This window comes from Embiotoca jacksoni, unplaced genomic scaffold (genome assembly GCF_022577435.1).
Source record: "Embiotoca jacksoni isolate LCO1_2020_lvr unplaced genomic scaffold, fEmbJac1.0.p SCAF_82, whole genome shotgun sequence".
NCBI classification, from domain to species: domain Eukaryota; kingdom Metazoa; phylum Chordata; class Actinopteri; family Embiotocidae; genus Embiotoca; species Embiotoca jacksoni.
Window position 1 is genome coordinate 672,126 of NW_027185439.1, and position 16,349 is coordinate 688,474.

Sequence of the window (16,349 nt, forward strand, 5' to 3'; positions counted from 1 at the left end):
CTTTTAAACCGTCTGAGAAAGGGAGAAAACCAAGAAGCTCAACAGGCTGCAGAGGAAAAACTCAGACTTAGTCTGTTAATGAAATGCTTCCTGTGAGGCCGCCGAGCCCGAGGTCATGGGGTCATGGGGTCACGGGGTCATGGGGTTACGCGGGGTAATGTGACGACTCCGGCTCGATTAATGACCGCAGGCCATCTTCAAATGGACGGCGGCGGCGTTGGATTACCGGCTAATCCCGGCGGAGATTTGGGAGATGAGAGAACTTTAAAGTAAAGATTAGTCGTCTCACGGCCTCGCTGACAACGAGCCGGGAACTCGTCCCCGACGGCCGGTCTCGATTACACTGATTGTGAAAGTGAAATCATCTTGTCGACGTGTCCGATGGCAAAAAAACCTGCAAAACAAAGAATCCCGATGAGGTCGAAATTCAGCTTCATTTCAGTGAATTAACCAACGTCATCAAATCACCTGGTAAAATAATAATTTAGCTAATAGAGTATTTTTTAGCTAAAAAGTGGTAAATGGCTCAAAGTAAATACTTCGTTAGCTCGGCGGTGTTTTTTCCGTTCGTCGTCTTGCAGCCGGTTTCTTCTGTAACGGATCTGCAGCCCTGACTCATTATTTTTGAATGACGAGTTTATCAGCTGGATCTACACGACTCTGCAAACAGGAGTCAAACAGTTTGAATACGTTACGACTTCATGGCTCCCGTTACCCACGACAACGTGCCTCATGCGAAATCAGTTAAAAATTCATGTTAGACGGATAAATTGTGTAAAATGTATAAATGAAATAGAAATTCAGAATCGACCTTGAACCTGCATATTGATAAGAAGTCCGGTTATACATTTGAGCACAGTTCATTTATTTATTAAACATAGGTGGTAGAAACATAAAGCCTCGTTAACTTTAATAAACATTATGTCATATTATACAAATCATTTACAACATTGCAGTACATGAAAGAGAAAGAAAAGGCCACATTAAACGTAGTCACAACTAGTATTCAGAATGACTCTGTTGTGCAGAAACAGTTTGTACGATCCGAGCCGGACGGATACGAAGGGCTCGTTTTTTCTCTTGAACGTTAACACCTGTCGAACAGCGACACACAGATACTCAAGTTAACAAAAATAAAATCTATCGTTAGAGATTTTTAACACTGAAGACACAAGTTGAGGTTTTGCAGACAGATATTTTGTTCTTCTTCTGTTTGTTTCAGCAGTGCAGAAGCAGGAAAAACAGCACGAACACAGTTCAGTGAGTGAAAACACGACCGACCTCAAACACATGGAGACAAATCGCAGTTGGTACTCATGCCAGTAAAAGTCCACTACGCTTCTTTGTTCTTCTTCTTCTCTTTCTTCTTCTCAGTCTAACAACTTTGTGAAAAAAATTATTTCAGTTACACTTTTTTATTTGGAATTTTTCTTTACTATTTTCTGATTTTAAAAAATATATAATTTTTTTTTCTGGAGCTTTAATACATTACTCAAATGTTACCAATTACTCTTTTATTATCGTTTTTTTTTTATCAAGTTTACAAACAACCAAACTAACTTTATATGTTAAAATGTACGTGTACATTGTTTCAGTTATCATTAACAAAAATAACCTTGGTCATAAATCAAATGTGTGTGTGTGTGTGTGTGTGTGTGTGTGTCTGTGTGTGTGTGTGTGTGTGTGTGTGTGTGTGATATACATTGACTGTGGGGGGGGGGTCAGGGACTCTGACTGCATTACATGGTAAAAACAAAATATTTTTGTACTTTTGTAAACAAAATTATGCAACAAAATGTGTAAATACAAAAAAAAGTGACCATACTTGAGATAAATGTTACACTCATGATAAAGTAAAACATTTGTAATCTACAATAAAAAAAAATGTAACTACAGAAGCTCAGAGAGGACATGACCGCAAGTCATTTTTATTTCTGTAATCCAAATCTTAAAGTCGTGATGTATGTAATTTTGTTTTATACATTTTTGCAAAAACAAAAAAACATTACAATTTTCTAAAATAATTAGCAGCAGTTTTGGCCTCTTTGAGCTTCCATAGTTTTATTTTTTTCTTCGGCACTTTTTCTCTCAATACACCAACCAGGAAGACCGTTTACTGTACATTCAATACATTAATCTACAATACATTATTTCTATGTGCAACTAGTCGGTTGCGTCCCTACAGTGCTAATATAAATACACACTTTCTTCTTCTATGGTACTTCGGATGCATTTAACAGGGTTAATAACTGAATTGATTATGATTAAGGCACTATCAACTTTTTTTTATTTATGCACAGATATGAACAACCAGACAAAAATCACCTTTGCTGATGATATTGTACTTTTCATGCATTATTGCTTATTAATAAATAACTGTGGTTGCTGCATGTTTCTACGTGACATCTGCTGGTTTTCTGTCTATGGCGAATCTCACAACACAATTTCAACAAACACATTAATATTCTCATGATCTGCACTTAAAAGAAGAGTTTTATTTAAAAGAAGAAAGGAAGGTAAAGGCTGCGGGTTTGGTCTCGGTTGTAACGGATTCCCTTCAAGCACTCACTTTTACCTTCAACATGTAATGAGATGGGAAACTGTGGACAGAAACTACGGGTGCTGACGAGGCAAAAAAATAAACTTATGTCAAAAGATTTTCTCATTTTATGTTGTCGATATTTTGTGACAAACTCAGGTTGGTTGTTGGTTTGTGTCAAATTCTGGGACTCTTTGAAAGGACAAATATTTCCAGTCATAAACATCAGACCAAAATATAAATATTTGTGGACTTTTGTTTTTTATGTAAGCTGTCAAATTTTCCTTGTTGTACTTTGTGTTTTTGATTTTTTTTTTTTTCCAGTGTTATTCTACATTTAAAATTCAGGATATTGTTATTACATGTATGTTTTTATACTTGTAATTTATTTAATGTATTATAATCAGACGGAGTTATATTTTGAATGGATGAATGAAGCGCCCCCTTTATGAAGTGTGGCTGGCAGGAGGAGGTTGGGGTAGATGGAGGGTGTCCAAAGCCAAATATTTTACTGATATTTAACTTGTAAAAGTGTCATCAAAAATGTTTCCTCGTTATGATGATAAACGCGTTATCCAGTCACAGTTACAGTTAATTTAACACGTATTTGCTGATAACATTTTATTTCCAGGAGACAGTGAATGAAAATTTTACCACAAGAAAACCACAAATTTAAATAATGAACCTATGACCTTCTGTAAAGCGTGTACACTATCAGCTTAACAGAAACTTAAATGTCTCCTTTAAGTCCTTTTATTTTTGTTATGTTTTTCAGACGACAAACAACTTCCTGTTTGGAGGCGGATTTCGAAGCGCCGCCCCGTCATGAGAGCGGCGAGGAACCTCAGGATGGATGAAGGAAACACACTCTCCACAGTTTAAATCCAGCCTGACTGTTCTCATGAAGATGTTAATGGGACATAAAACACACACTGGAAACAGAAAGTGACACATCAACATGTATCGTCACGTGAAACACATGAAGATCGATCAGGCTTTAAGATTTATTTTATCAAAAATAGATCACAATTGAAGATTGTCAAAATAAAACATGGCATCAATCAAGTGGAAATTAAAAAAAGACAAATCATAATGCGTTTCTCTTCCACACTGAAGTGCCCAGATTTCAGGAATCACTATTGCTTTTTCTCATTTCTGCGTGAAGACGACTTGATGGTGAAGTATGAAGCATGAAAACATCACAGCAGATGTTACATGAGGTGGTGAAAGATGAGGGACCGGACCGACTATAGTCATCGGGAGTGTGTGTGTGTGTGTGTGTGTGTGTGTGTGTGTGTGTGTGTGTGTGTGTGTGTGTGTGTGTGTGTGTGTGTGTGTGTGTGTGTTGGGGGGGGGGCTGTGTCATTATTGCACGTACAGTATGCAGAACACATTAATCATCACCACTAATGCCCAGTCGCAGCTCATCAGCGCCTCCGTCACACACGTCTCCCTCGGCTGTTTTTTATGCTGAAGCCAAGCAGATTTATAACGAGACCGAACTGCATCGCGCTGATCACCAACACCACGTTTGGGGAAACATTCTCATCCACCCATCTTCCCCGGAGTCAGAAGTTGAATTTGATGCACTTTTAACGAGTGATGATACCATTTGTCAACAGCAGGGGGCGCTGTGCAAAGACTGTGTATAACAACTGGACATTGCTTCGTAGCCTTCAACAGTTTTGACGCTCAGTTTCAGGAGGCCTAATTTGTAAACATGTTTATTTCTGTTGTAAAGTTTTAACATGTGGGTCTCGATCTTTGGAGCCAGCCTCTAGTGGCCCTTCGAGGAACTGCAGTTTCCAGGTGTAATTTTTTAGCCGTGGATGTTGCTGCTTTGTTTATTATCAACAATACTAGTTTTGTAAAGATAAAACCAAAACTAGTGTTTGACGTGAACTGGCCTCTTCATGCATTCAGCCAGCGCTCCTCGAAAAGAAAATATTCATGCAGAAATAAACCAAACGCAATTTGTAAGCACCAAATACAACTCAACAATTGTTTTATCTCGTAATTAGTTTCCAGTGTATCATTATTTAATGTTTAACATGTTTCAGTAGCTTTTCTTCACGGGGTAATTCGAAGGACACGGCACCAACGGCTCCGATGCTAACTGATGCTACATTTTTGTTTTGACAATTTAAACGTTAAAGCTCAGAAATAATCAGCGATTAACCGATAAGGAAAATAACCGTTAGTTTCAGCCCGAAACCAAACAATTGTGGTGAATAACTGATGACATGCATGAAGCATGTGACTTCAAAAATAACACCCTCTTGGAATATTAGCGCCACCTGCTGTTTATCTCAATGAATTAACTCGTTTTACATTTTTGCTGCTTTTCTTGAAGTTTGGTTGAAATCTTTTGCTGCATTTTGTTGGAAACTTGTGATTTCCTCATCTGATCCTAAAGAAAACAGAATGACAGATTTCCCAAACTGCGTTTTTTTCGCTCCTAAACATTCATGAAACGTTCGAACCCCGGCGGGTCGCTTTAGGCTTTTCAGGGTTTTTTTTAAGACGAGCCGCTCTGCAAAAACATTATTGCCCTTTAAATCAACACATAACTCAGAAACAGTCACATTCACTCACGCTTCACATTTCACAAATAAATTAACAAGATGTGCAAAAAAGAAAAGCTGAAGCTGGACGACCTCGGATATTAAATTAATAAGGTCAATATCAGCTTCATTTACATATTAAACTCTACTTCAGGAGTTGGGGAAACATTTCCACTGCTGTTCTCTCATTTCAGATTCTTGAAGTTATTAAATGGCAGTTTGTAGAGCGTTTGGGTTGGTTGAACCTCACCAGGTAACTCCAGGTGTGATGACATGTGATGGAGGGACACCAGCGTCATCCAGGCATTAATAAAGCTTCTGTCGTTAATGAGCGGACACTGAGGTAGATGTTACCGATATAACAGATATACAGCATTCTGATCAGAAACCCAAAAACAGTCAGAAACATTCAGAAAAATCAGATGTCTGCGATAAATGCGTCTTTTGTTTTCTTCTTCCCCGTATTTTTTCCTGCACAAACATTCCTCTCGGAGGGACAGACGTCTTATCGGAGCTGCTTTTGTTTTTACCAAGGCAAAAATTAAAATCAAAAAAATCAAATCAAAACACGTTAGCAAAAATGGTAAAAATCGACAAAATAATTAACCAATTCCTCCGCATATAAAACTTATACAGTAAGATACTTTAAAAAATAGAGATTTACCAGTGGAACAGAATCGCTTCAGAATATGTCGATGACTTGTTGATGTTGTTCCCGTTTGTTTTTCTTCTGCTCACATGCTCTAACTTTCCAAGCATGCAATAATATGTTTTGGTTTAAATATGATATGCAACGTACAGACGGGAGTCACACGGTAATCTTCTCTACGACGAGGAAAATACACATAGCGGGTGATTCAAGTAACGTTTGTGTCGTACCTCAGAGTTTTTACCGCAGTGTCGCTCTGTGCAAAAACAATCAGTCCGGGCGCCCTCTGGTGGCGGGAAGGCATCTCGTCGCTCCGAGTTTTCCTGTGACAGTTTTTTTTTATCCAGAGTTTGTTTTGTTTCACCTTCAACAGAGGAAGGATGAAGAGGAGGAGGAGGAGGAAGGGTGTCGTACTCTTGGCGTTTGACGAGGCTCGTCGTTCTTCCCCTGAAAAAAAAAAAAAAAACAGTGGCGGTTAACAACAAAGTCGGTCTGTGAGAACAGACTGGATATAAAAGAGTTCGTAGCTTCAGGTCTGTAAAATGGTTCTGATCCAGAAGTGTCTTCAGCTGCAATACCAGCGAGTGCCACTAGAGGTCGGCTCCAAAAAGCCTCCGGCTCCATAGACTCCCATTCAACTTCTCTCATCAAATCCAAAGTGAATCAAATGTGTCCATCAGTTATCTCGGTGTTGTTAGCTAAAGTCACTCCTTCTTATTAGTTTTTAAATCAAAATATTGTTCTCCGTAGAAACACGGCAACAGACTGTCTTGGAAAAATTCTGATGAACAGAGATGAGTTTTTAATCGATGTGAGGAGACGAACTTTAAGGATTTAACTTGACGGGATGTTTTTTGTCCCCAACATGTGACCCGTCACATGTTGGATGTTTGGCGTCTCTTTTTGATTATTTTACTCGACTTTGTGGTGTTTCTGCGAGTTTGTCATCGTCTCTTTAGTTGTTTTGTATCGTTTTGTTCATTTGGTTTGACTTTTTGAGGTCATTTAACTTCTCTTTTGGATTATTTCACCTCTTTTTGTAGCCATTTTTGCTTCTTTTTCGGTGTCAATTTGCGTCCTTCGTTTTTAGTTATTTTGTTGACTGAACCTAAAATTTCCACATTCATCTTCTGTAAACTTGTTTTTTTTTTGTCGCCCAGAGGACGCTAAGTTTTCCCACAATGTGACCGTGTCAGCAGATTTATGTCCCCACAACATGAGTAATACCAGCGCGCACAGACTCCAGGCCATCCTCCATCACCACAGTCACATGCTGAGGAAGCAGAGCCAAGGACAGGACGAAGCAGCAGCCATCACTTCCTGTTTGTTCTGACCCGCTTACACACGGCAACTTACAGCGAGACCGAGAGGACAGCAGGACTGGGGACACCACGGTGGTCCAATCAGAGGACGAGCCTGATTATTACACTATTCTCACTCATGTCTCGGAGAAAAAATAATTTTTAAGGAAAGGAAACAGTTGGAAAAATGTTTGAAAAAGAGACTTCACTTTGTGAAAACATTATTTAATAAAAAAGTGGTGCAAAGCCAGGAACACTGAGCGTAAACACCCGGGGGGCCTGTGAAGCTTTATTCCTGCCAGACACCCCGTAGACCTCAGATCCACTGGTGGGAAGTTATTTGCAGCCACAGAAAGCAGGAAAAAAGCTTCGGCAGACAGGAAGTGATGAGTTGAACCAGGACAAGCAAGCAGCCGGTGAGCTGGACCAGAAACAGAGGCGGTCAAACCAGCTGTGTACTGCATGTGATTTGTAAAATAATCCAGTGAAACTGCTCCCTGCGTTTTGTCGAGCTTCACTTCACTCCAGCACATTCTGCAAGGTATTATCAGCTGGCATCTTCAGGCATGGCTGCACATTTTTCCATGCGCTAACCGCTAAAAATAGCCCGTTCTCCAGGAAGAGAGCGTATAGGGATGTCAAGTATTAATCAATATCAAAGTCGCTGATTAGGTTTGATTTACCGGCATCAGCTGACGGAGGTCTTAAATAATAAAGTAAACTGTTTTCGTGGAGCCACATAGTTGAATTAAAAACCACATCTCCATTAAACCGAAGCAGCGCTCTGCACGGGCATAAAGTTAAAGCCATAACCTCAATTTAACCTGATTAATCTGACCCTAACCTGACCCTAACCTGATCCTAACCTGACCCTAACCTGATCCTAACCTGACCCTAACCCTAACCTGATCCTAACCTAACCCTAACCTGATCTTAACCTAACCCTAACCTGATCCTAACCTGACCCTAACCTGACCCTAACCTGATCCTAACCTGACCCTAACCTGATCCTAACCTGACCCTAACCTGACCCTAACCCTAACCTGATCCTAACCTGACCCTAACCTGATCTTAACCTAACCCTAACCTGATCCTAACCTGACCCTAACCTGACCCTAACCTGATCCTAACCTGACTCTAACCTGATCTTAACCTGACCCTAACCTGACCCTAACCCAGTCTTAAACCTGAGTTTAACCTGATATGAACCCCATCTTAATTTAAACTTGATTCTAACCTGACATTAAACCAATCTTAATTGAAGCCTCACCTAACCTGAATTAAAGCCGGTTCCAACTCAAAGCTAACCCGGTCTTAACCTGAATTTAACCCAACCTTAACTTGACTGTAATATAACCCTGATTTAAGCTTAACCCAACAAAACTGAGACTATTCTAATCCGATGTTGAACCAACCTTAAACTGATCTTAATCTAACCTTTACTTGACCCTACTATGAAACTGACCTACTATGAACCCAACCTAATCCAATCTTAATTTGAATTTAATCCAATCCTAACTTGACTGTATCCTAAACCTCACCTAACCTTAACTCCACCTCAACCTGAATCTGACCTGTGTAATTCAAAGTTGAACCAACCTTAACCTGACCTTTCCTTGACCTTAAACTGATATTTCCTTGACCTTAAACCATCCTTGAACTTGACCATTCACTTAAAATGAACTAAATCCAGCACTAACCTGATGCTAACCCAATTTAACCCGATTTTAAACCAACCCTAACTTGACTGAAATCTAACCCTGATTAAACCTTAGCCCAAACACAACCTGAGCTGAGTTTAATCTGACGTTGAACCAACCATAACCTGATCTTAAGCTGATCTTAACCCGACCTTTCTTTTTTATAGAACTCAAACTGTTTTTACAATTTTACAAAAATTTGACCAAAAGCATTCCAGTATTTTCTTGCCTTTTCAAGAGCTTTCAGCTGTACGACATGGTCTGTTTGTCATGAAGTGGAAAGCGTATCGGGTTGCGTGGTGGTGGTGGTGGTGGTGGACGAGGTGGTGTAACTCTCTGCAGGCCTCCGCAGGCTTCAGGACAGATTCCTTCAGCAGTGACAGAGACACTAACAATAGCTGTCAGAGTGTAACTCTGCCCCGTCAACAGCAGCCGTGTCATCCGAGGGGAAACCTGTTTACCTCCAACTGTACCGGCTGCATGCATATGTTCAGAGAGGACATGGAGGGGAGGGGGGGAAAGAGGGGAGGACTAAAAAGGCGGCCCGAGGCGACGCGGTCAGTCAGCACGATGCTCGTTGGAGCTGTCGTGTCCATGGTGTTACGTAACGTGAGACGGTCATACAACACGCCAAGAACACGCCAAGAACACGGCTTCCTGTCCCGCACATCGCCTCCCTACAACCATGTTCAACAAAATGATGCTCAGACACGGTCACATGACATCCTCGAGGAGTTATTTACAGGATGCATCACTGAGGGGTCACAACAATAACAATAACAACAACAACAACAACAACAACAACAACAACAACAAAACAGACTCATCTGTCAGCGTTCCCAAACTCACAATACGAATAATTTCTATATCTAACGCAGACTTGAAGGTCCCGTTCTCGTGGTGCGTTCATGAGCAACTGGGAAGTGGGAAAATCCACCCGAACGCCCGTCAAAATCGGAATATCCATCAAGGAAAGTCTGAAGTTTTGAAAAGAAACTTTGATGTTACTCAACGTGGCAAAAATAAGTCGCTTTATAGTTCATTTGGGTCGTATTTAAATGAGAGCGGGGTGTCGTGACGTTAAACAATACTTCAGTTGAGTTGAGTTTTTTTATGTTTCCTTCTTTTGTCTTCACTCTTCAAATCTCTTTTTCTCATCTGTAGAACTGAATTTAAACGTATTCTCTGCATTAAGTTTTAATATTCAGTCTTTTATTGACACCTTTGTGCTGTTTTTCTGATGAAGTCTGGATGATGCAGTGAACGTCCAGCTGTCTGACAGCTGCAGAGAACAGCTGCTGCCTCCTGCAGGCCGGCAGCGGTACTGCATGTTTACAGTTCTGCAGCAGTGTTTTTTTTGTTGTTGTTTTTTTTTTAATTTCACTTTATTAATCCCTGAGGGGAAATTTCTTCGCTACAGCAGGGGTGGTCTCAGGGGGGGCTCTCCGGGGGGAGCTGCTGCAGCAGGCTGCCACTAGCGCGGCGCCAGGTAACCTGACCTGAGGTGCATGTTTTTGGATGATGGGAGGAAGCTGGAGAACCCGGAGAGAACCCACACAAGCACAGGGAGAACATGCAAACTCCGCACAGAAAGGCCCAGGACCAGATTCGAACCCAGAACCTTTTTGCTGTGAGGCGACAGTGCTAACCACTGCACCACCGTGCCTCCCTCGCCTTATCAGATTTATTTAAGTTTCTTCAACTTAAAATAACGTAAACTGTATGAAACGATACGTTTATCTGGAGCGGCTGGATGAAGCCTTTCCTGTCGTCTGAAGTGTGTTTGTGTGTTTTTGTTCTTGTTTTGTATTTGATCTGGTTTTAAGTCATCCTGAAGGTCTTTCTGCTCATTTTGCAGTTAGTCTGTGTCTCTGCAGTCGTTTTTTCTGCCTGTCGAGTCATTGTGAGTTCAGAGTGCTGAAACCTTCTGGTTGTGTTGAATCTGTTTGTATTGATTTTGAAGTTGCGTCGTGTGTCTTGGTTCTTGTTTTGCATCTTTATGGTCGTTCTCGTGCGTCTTTGTCGTCTTCGCAGTCGTTCTGCGTTCCTTACTTGCTGTTTTGAACGTGTTTGTAGTCGTTTAGAAGTCGATTTGTTTCCTTTGTCGTCTTTGCGGTTGTTTTGTGATCATTTTTAAGTTGTTCTGTTGATCTTTCTGCTCATTTTGATTAAAGTTTTTTCTGCTCCGTCTGTCTACAAACAAAACTACCGAAACTTTTTATTATTCTGAGTTTGTCGGTGTGACCAAAGAATCAAACTCCAAATAGTTCATAATTTTGTTTTAAATTTTCTTCCTCATCTTTGTTTAAGACTTTGTTTCTGGTTTAAAGACAAATAATCCAGTTTTTATCATCTTTAACTTGACTTTGTTTCTGAGCTCTGATTGTTGAAAAGCTGCTTGAACTGTTGACATTTGATCTAAAAGTCGTTCTTCACCTCCTCTTCAGCTCTCCGGAGCTTTTTTGGCTTCTTTTAGCTCCTAGTTTTGAACATGTGACCTGCTGAGCAGCAAACAGCAGAAAGACTCATTTAGAGACGAGCTGCTGAAACATGGAGGAGAAACTGTTTCTGTTTGTTCTGCTGCCACCAAGTGGTGAAAATAAGGAACTGATTGCTGCTTCACAAACAGCTTGACTGTTTTTATTAAGGACAATTCTTGTCTTTGAATTCTTTGAATTCACATTATTCACGTTTTAACCCGAACCCTGATGAATCCTCAGTGGACGAGTTATTCATCTGAATTTGGTGTTTTTTGTTTTTTTAATATAATTATTGTGTACGGGATCAATAGGTGTCAAAAAACAGCTGTGATGTTTGTTGTTTTTTGCACCTATTTAGTTAGAAAATGATTCTCTGAACCGAAGTCCTCAGAATATTTTGTGTTGATCTTGACTGTTTGACTCGCTGCTGATTGGTCAGAACATCCCAAATAGGAAGTGGCTACTCACAAAACAAAGTGTAAACAAACATCAGCGTCAGCTTTCACAAACTCACCTCCATCAGGACCAGAATCTGACGGTCGTCTGGGTCGAACATCCGTCAGTCTGCGTCGATCCGTCCACGTTAAACATCCGTCCGTCCAAACGTCGGTTAATAATCCACCAATCAGGACGCAGAGCGTTTGACCTTCACAGTGAAAACGTCTTTATTCCATCAGTTGGTTTAAACATTCCCCGTTCAGAGTGACGGTTCGTCCCGTGATGGCCAGGAGAGTTTAAGGTGCTGTAGATGCAGAGCTGACGAGCGTACGGAGAGCTCAGCGGGCCAAACGTTTCACTGAGCAGGTAAATCTGGGGCGAGTCGATCGGGTCCGACGGGAAACGATCGGTTCGTATCGGGACGAGAGCTTCGATTGGTCAATTAACCGGTGACACGTTTGTGAATCGTCTATGGAAGGACAAACGTGCAACAATAATTCTAATGTATACGCTGTTTAATATCTGAAGCTGACTTTTAAATACAGCCGGATTTATAACGTCAAAATATTTTATTTTGAAACCCATCTGACTTCCTGTTTAGTTTTTTTTGTTTTGCATTTTAAAGAAAACTTTTTATTGAGTTTTTGATCACATCACATGATCTTCATCAGTGGCTTTTAATTTGTATGTTTTTTTTACTTTTATCTGCTTGAAATTCGCGACCTGAATTCTTTTTTTTTATACATTGGACCACTAAAGCTCCCATATAATATGTCAACCCTTAAAAAACAGTTTGTTTTTTAAAAAAAAAAATATGCTCAGTCTAAAAGTCAGCTGGGGACCATAAATCATTTAATTCAGATGGGTTTCAATGTTTAATATTTCACTGTTATAAGCACCTGAATGAATTTGGAATATTTTTGCCTTTTTTTTTTTTGTCTCCATACAACAAAAAACAAGATGAATGCATCTCAGGCAGAAGTTTCTTGTATGTTTCCCTCAATTTTCTGCACAAAAAATATTGTTTTGCTCACATATTGTTCTTTTTTTCCTCAAATATTAATATCTATATTACATATATGAGTATTGGTCGAGGTCTGAAACATCAAAAATATTATTTTAATAAGCTATTAATGACTATTTATTACATTTAAATCCCGTTTGTCAGGGGATGTTTGAGGCAGGTCGGCCGCGTGGCTGTAAATATCTGTGAGAGGTGATGTGTTCAGGTTCAGCTGGTGGACTCAGACAACATGGAGGCTTCCACAACATGGTGGTTTTTTTCGTGGCTTTCGCCGAGTCGCCGCCGTTTCAGCCTGCATCCTTTCACTCCCGCGGCAGACGATACAGAAAAGTCTGGAAGGGTTGCTATAGAAACTGCATCCACCGACGACGTGCAGCGTTGCTCCGCAGCCACACAGAGGCGCTGTTGGTTTAGGAAACGCTGCTCCTGATTTCATAATATCATTTAATTTTTTTACACAGGCTCAAATCTGTGTTGATACCCTGGAGCACGTGCCCTGACTTTTGTCTGCAGGCTCCTTAAACAGAAACCTGACTTGAATCGGTTTGTTTTTATTTTAGGATGATCAGTTCTTCCAGCTGCACATCATCTGATCCACCACTGAGCTGAGTGGAAAATACATGACAGGTGTGTGTGTGTGTGTGTGTGTGTGTGTGTGTGTGTGTGTGTGTGTGTGTGTGTGTGTGTGTGTGTGCCACCGCGTGCCTCCTGCATCAGTCTGTAAATTTAGATGAACTCGGTCCTGTGCTGAGTCTCCTTCAGACAGACTGAAAATCAAATGTAAACTTTAAACCTGGGTCACGTGGGGTTCACTGAGAAACGATGATGATGATGATGATGATGATAAAGTGCTACATGTGGCTGAAGTCTGAGCTGCTGTCCTGACTCATGGCGGTGATGGAAGACAGTTTCAGGGTGAATTATAATCCTTTCCTGCTCTGATTGAAATGATTCCTTTGATGGCAGAAATGAGGAGCTTCAGGTCTGAACTCGGACGCTCGGTGTTTGCGGCTCATTCATACGTCGGTGAGCTTCCCGGTGTAGGCTCCTTTGTGCGGGCTGCAGTTGGTGTACTTGATGGAGTCCGCGTCCTCGCTGTCCAGGTACTCGGACTTGGACAGGGACGGCCTGCTGTCGCTCTCCTTCAACTCCCCGAACGTGACGTGCGGCTGCTGCTGGCCGCAGGTCACGTGCGTGTACTGGAACTGCTCCTCGTGCTCCGTCTCCCGGTGGTAGAAGTAGTTGAAGTTGGACACGATGACCGGCACCGGCAGCGCGATGGTGAGCACGCCGGCGATGGCGCACAGAGATCCCACGATCTTCCCGCCGATGGTCACCGGACACATGTCGCCGTAGCCCACCGTCGTCATGGAAACCACCGCCCACCAGAACGCGTCCGGGATGCTGGAGAAGCCCGAGTCCGGGTCGTCGGTCTCCGCGAAGTACACGGCGCTCGAGAAGAGGATGACTCCGATGAAGAGGAAGAAGATGAGGAGGCCGAGCTCGCGCATGCTGGCCTTCAGAGTCTGTCCCAGGATCTGCAGCCCCTTGGAGTGTCGGGACAGCTTGAAGATCCGGAAGACCCGGACCAGGCGGATGACCCGGAGGATGGCCAGGGACATGGCCTGCTGCCCGTTGCCCTGGTGCTCCGCCAGCTCCAGACCCAGCGTGATGAAGTACGGCATGATGGCCACGATGTCGATGGTGTTCATGATGTTCTTGAAGAAGGCGGGCTTGCTCGGGCACGCGAGGAACCGGACCAGCAGCTCGAAGGAGAACCAGATGATGCACAGCGTCTCCACGATGAAAAACGGGTCGGTGAACGGGTTGGGCTTCTTGGCGCGCGCGGTTCCGTTCACCGGCAGCAGCTGCTCGTCAAACGTCCGGGCCTCCTCCCTGAACTCCGGTAAAGTCTCCAGGCAGAAGATCACGATGGAGATGAGGATGACCAGGACGGAGACGATGGCGATGCCCCGGGCCGGACCCGAACTCTCCGGGTACTCGAACAGGAGCCAGACCTGCCGCTGGAACTCGTTGTCGGGCAGCGGCCGCTCCTCCTCCTTGATGAAGCCCTCGTCCTCCTTGAAGTTCTCGATCACCTCCTCTCCCAGCTCGTAGAACTTGATCTCCTCCATGAAGATATCCACCGGCACGTTGACGGGTCTCCGGAGCCGCCCGCCGGACTGGTAGTAGTACAGGATGGCGTCGAAGCTGGGTCGGTTCCGGTCGAAGAAGTACTCGTTCCTCAGCGGGTCGAAGAAGCGCATCCTCTTGCGCGGGTCTCCCAGCAGCGTGGAGGGGAACTGCGCGAGCGTCTTCAGCTGCGTCTCGAAGCGCAGCCCGGAGATGTTGATGACCACGCGCTCGCAGCACTCCTGGTTCTCGGCTCGCTCCGGGTCGTACACATCCTGGGCCGACAGCGCGGCCAGTGCCACAGTCTCATCCAGGTTCTCCGCGGGCACCACTGTCATGTTTCCCGCTCCCCGCTCCGCTCAGTTCCCCCCACCGACTCCTCCGCGCGTATTGTTTTGGAAACCAGCTGAGCGTCTCCGCGTGCCTTTCTCCTTCTCTGTCCGTGTGTCGGCGTCACGTCTGCGGGTGGGCTTGCATGTTGGTGCCCCCCCGCCGTCTCCCCTCCCTCCACGCTCACCTTGCCCGTCCGCGCGCCGCTGTTGGTCTGGACTCTCCTCGGCTGTCACATTCACTGCATTTTAAGCAGGCTTCGCCCTCCTCGCGCTGACGTGTGTGTGCACGCTCTCTCACTGGGGGGAGAGTGGGGGGGGGTAAAAACACACACACACACACACACACACACACACACACACACACACACACACACACACACACACATATGCTCAGCATGAATCTGATCCACGTATTCAGGAAACAAAACGCGCACGAGATGTCTCACGGTTTATGAGGATGGTTCTGGAGACGCCGCGTGCACACGGAGAGCCGTGCGTAATGAACCTGTTGTCTCCAGAGTGGCACGAGCTCAAGGTTATCACATGCGTGGTTGTTTACGGTGTGACACATGAGATGAGCATGCAGTGACACTGGAGACGGAGAGCGCGTGGAATGTCATGCACAAGCAGCAGCTCCTCGTGCAGAAATCGTCGTGTTTTCATTCATGATTTGATGCCTAAATGAGTACCTGTGGCTCAGAGGCTCGCGCTCCTCCATCCGCCCCGTCCGTCCATCCAAACAGGACAAAAACACGCGCCGGGGACAAAAAAAAAAACAGACACAAAGACTGAAGCACCGCAATGTCACGAGCTGCAGCCGCTTCACGACAAAACGCTGCTGACGCCGAGCTGCTCCACAAGTTGTGCACGACTGACGAGTGTCATGTCTCCGCCGTGTCTGCTGCAGGCGCGTGGCACCGTGCATGAAAAAAAGCAGGAATAATAGAGAGTTGCCCTCCTGTTTCACGGAGCGTGTCTGAACGGAGGTAAACACTGCTGCGCTGTGCAACAAGTCCAGAGAGGGAAAAAAAAAAAAGACGCTGGTGATGGAAAGAAGGGAGAGTTTTCTGGGCTGCAGCTCAAAGCAGTGACGTGTTTTCCTAAAATAGCTGGATTTCTCCCAGGGCCGCAGGAAAAGTTTCTTTTCCCATGGAATGGCCCGAGGGAGCTGCGAGGGGGAAGAAACACA

At 43.6% G+C, this 16,349-nt stretch overlaps 1 protein-coding gene across 2 annotated transcripts in view; it reads right to left on the reverse strand.

The window, feature by feature from the left end:
• The window catches only part of LOC138192138 (shaker-related potassium channel tsha2-like), a 16,949-nt gene extending 798 nt beyond the window's left edge, over positions 1–16,151 (reverse strand). Inside the window, exons 1-5 of one of the 2 annotated variants that reach the window (XM_069139365.1) lie at positions 15,850–16,151; positions 11,748–15,457; positions 5,983–6,199; positions 540–660; positions 1–394 (exon numbers count right to left, since the gene is read on the reverse strand). The exon at positions 1–394 is cut by the window's left edge and continues 798 nt beyond it. In XM_069139365.1, coding sequence (XP_068995466.1) covers positions 13,712–15,166 — 1,455 coding nt within the window. In that variant the 5' untranslated portion in view covers positions 15,167–15,457; positions 15,850–16,151 and the 3' untranslated portion in view covers positions 1–394; positions 540–660; positions 5,983–6,199; positions 11,748–13,711. Of the gene's footprint in view, positions 395–539; positions 661–5,035; positions 6,200–11,747; positions 15,458–15,849 lie in introns of those variants that run through there. The other variant, XM_069139364.1, reaches the window with a different exon arrangement.
• Between the last annotated feature and the right edge of the window lie 198 nt (positions 16,152–16,349).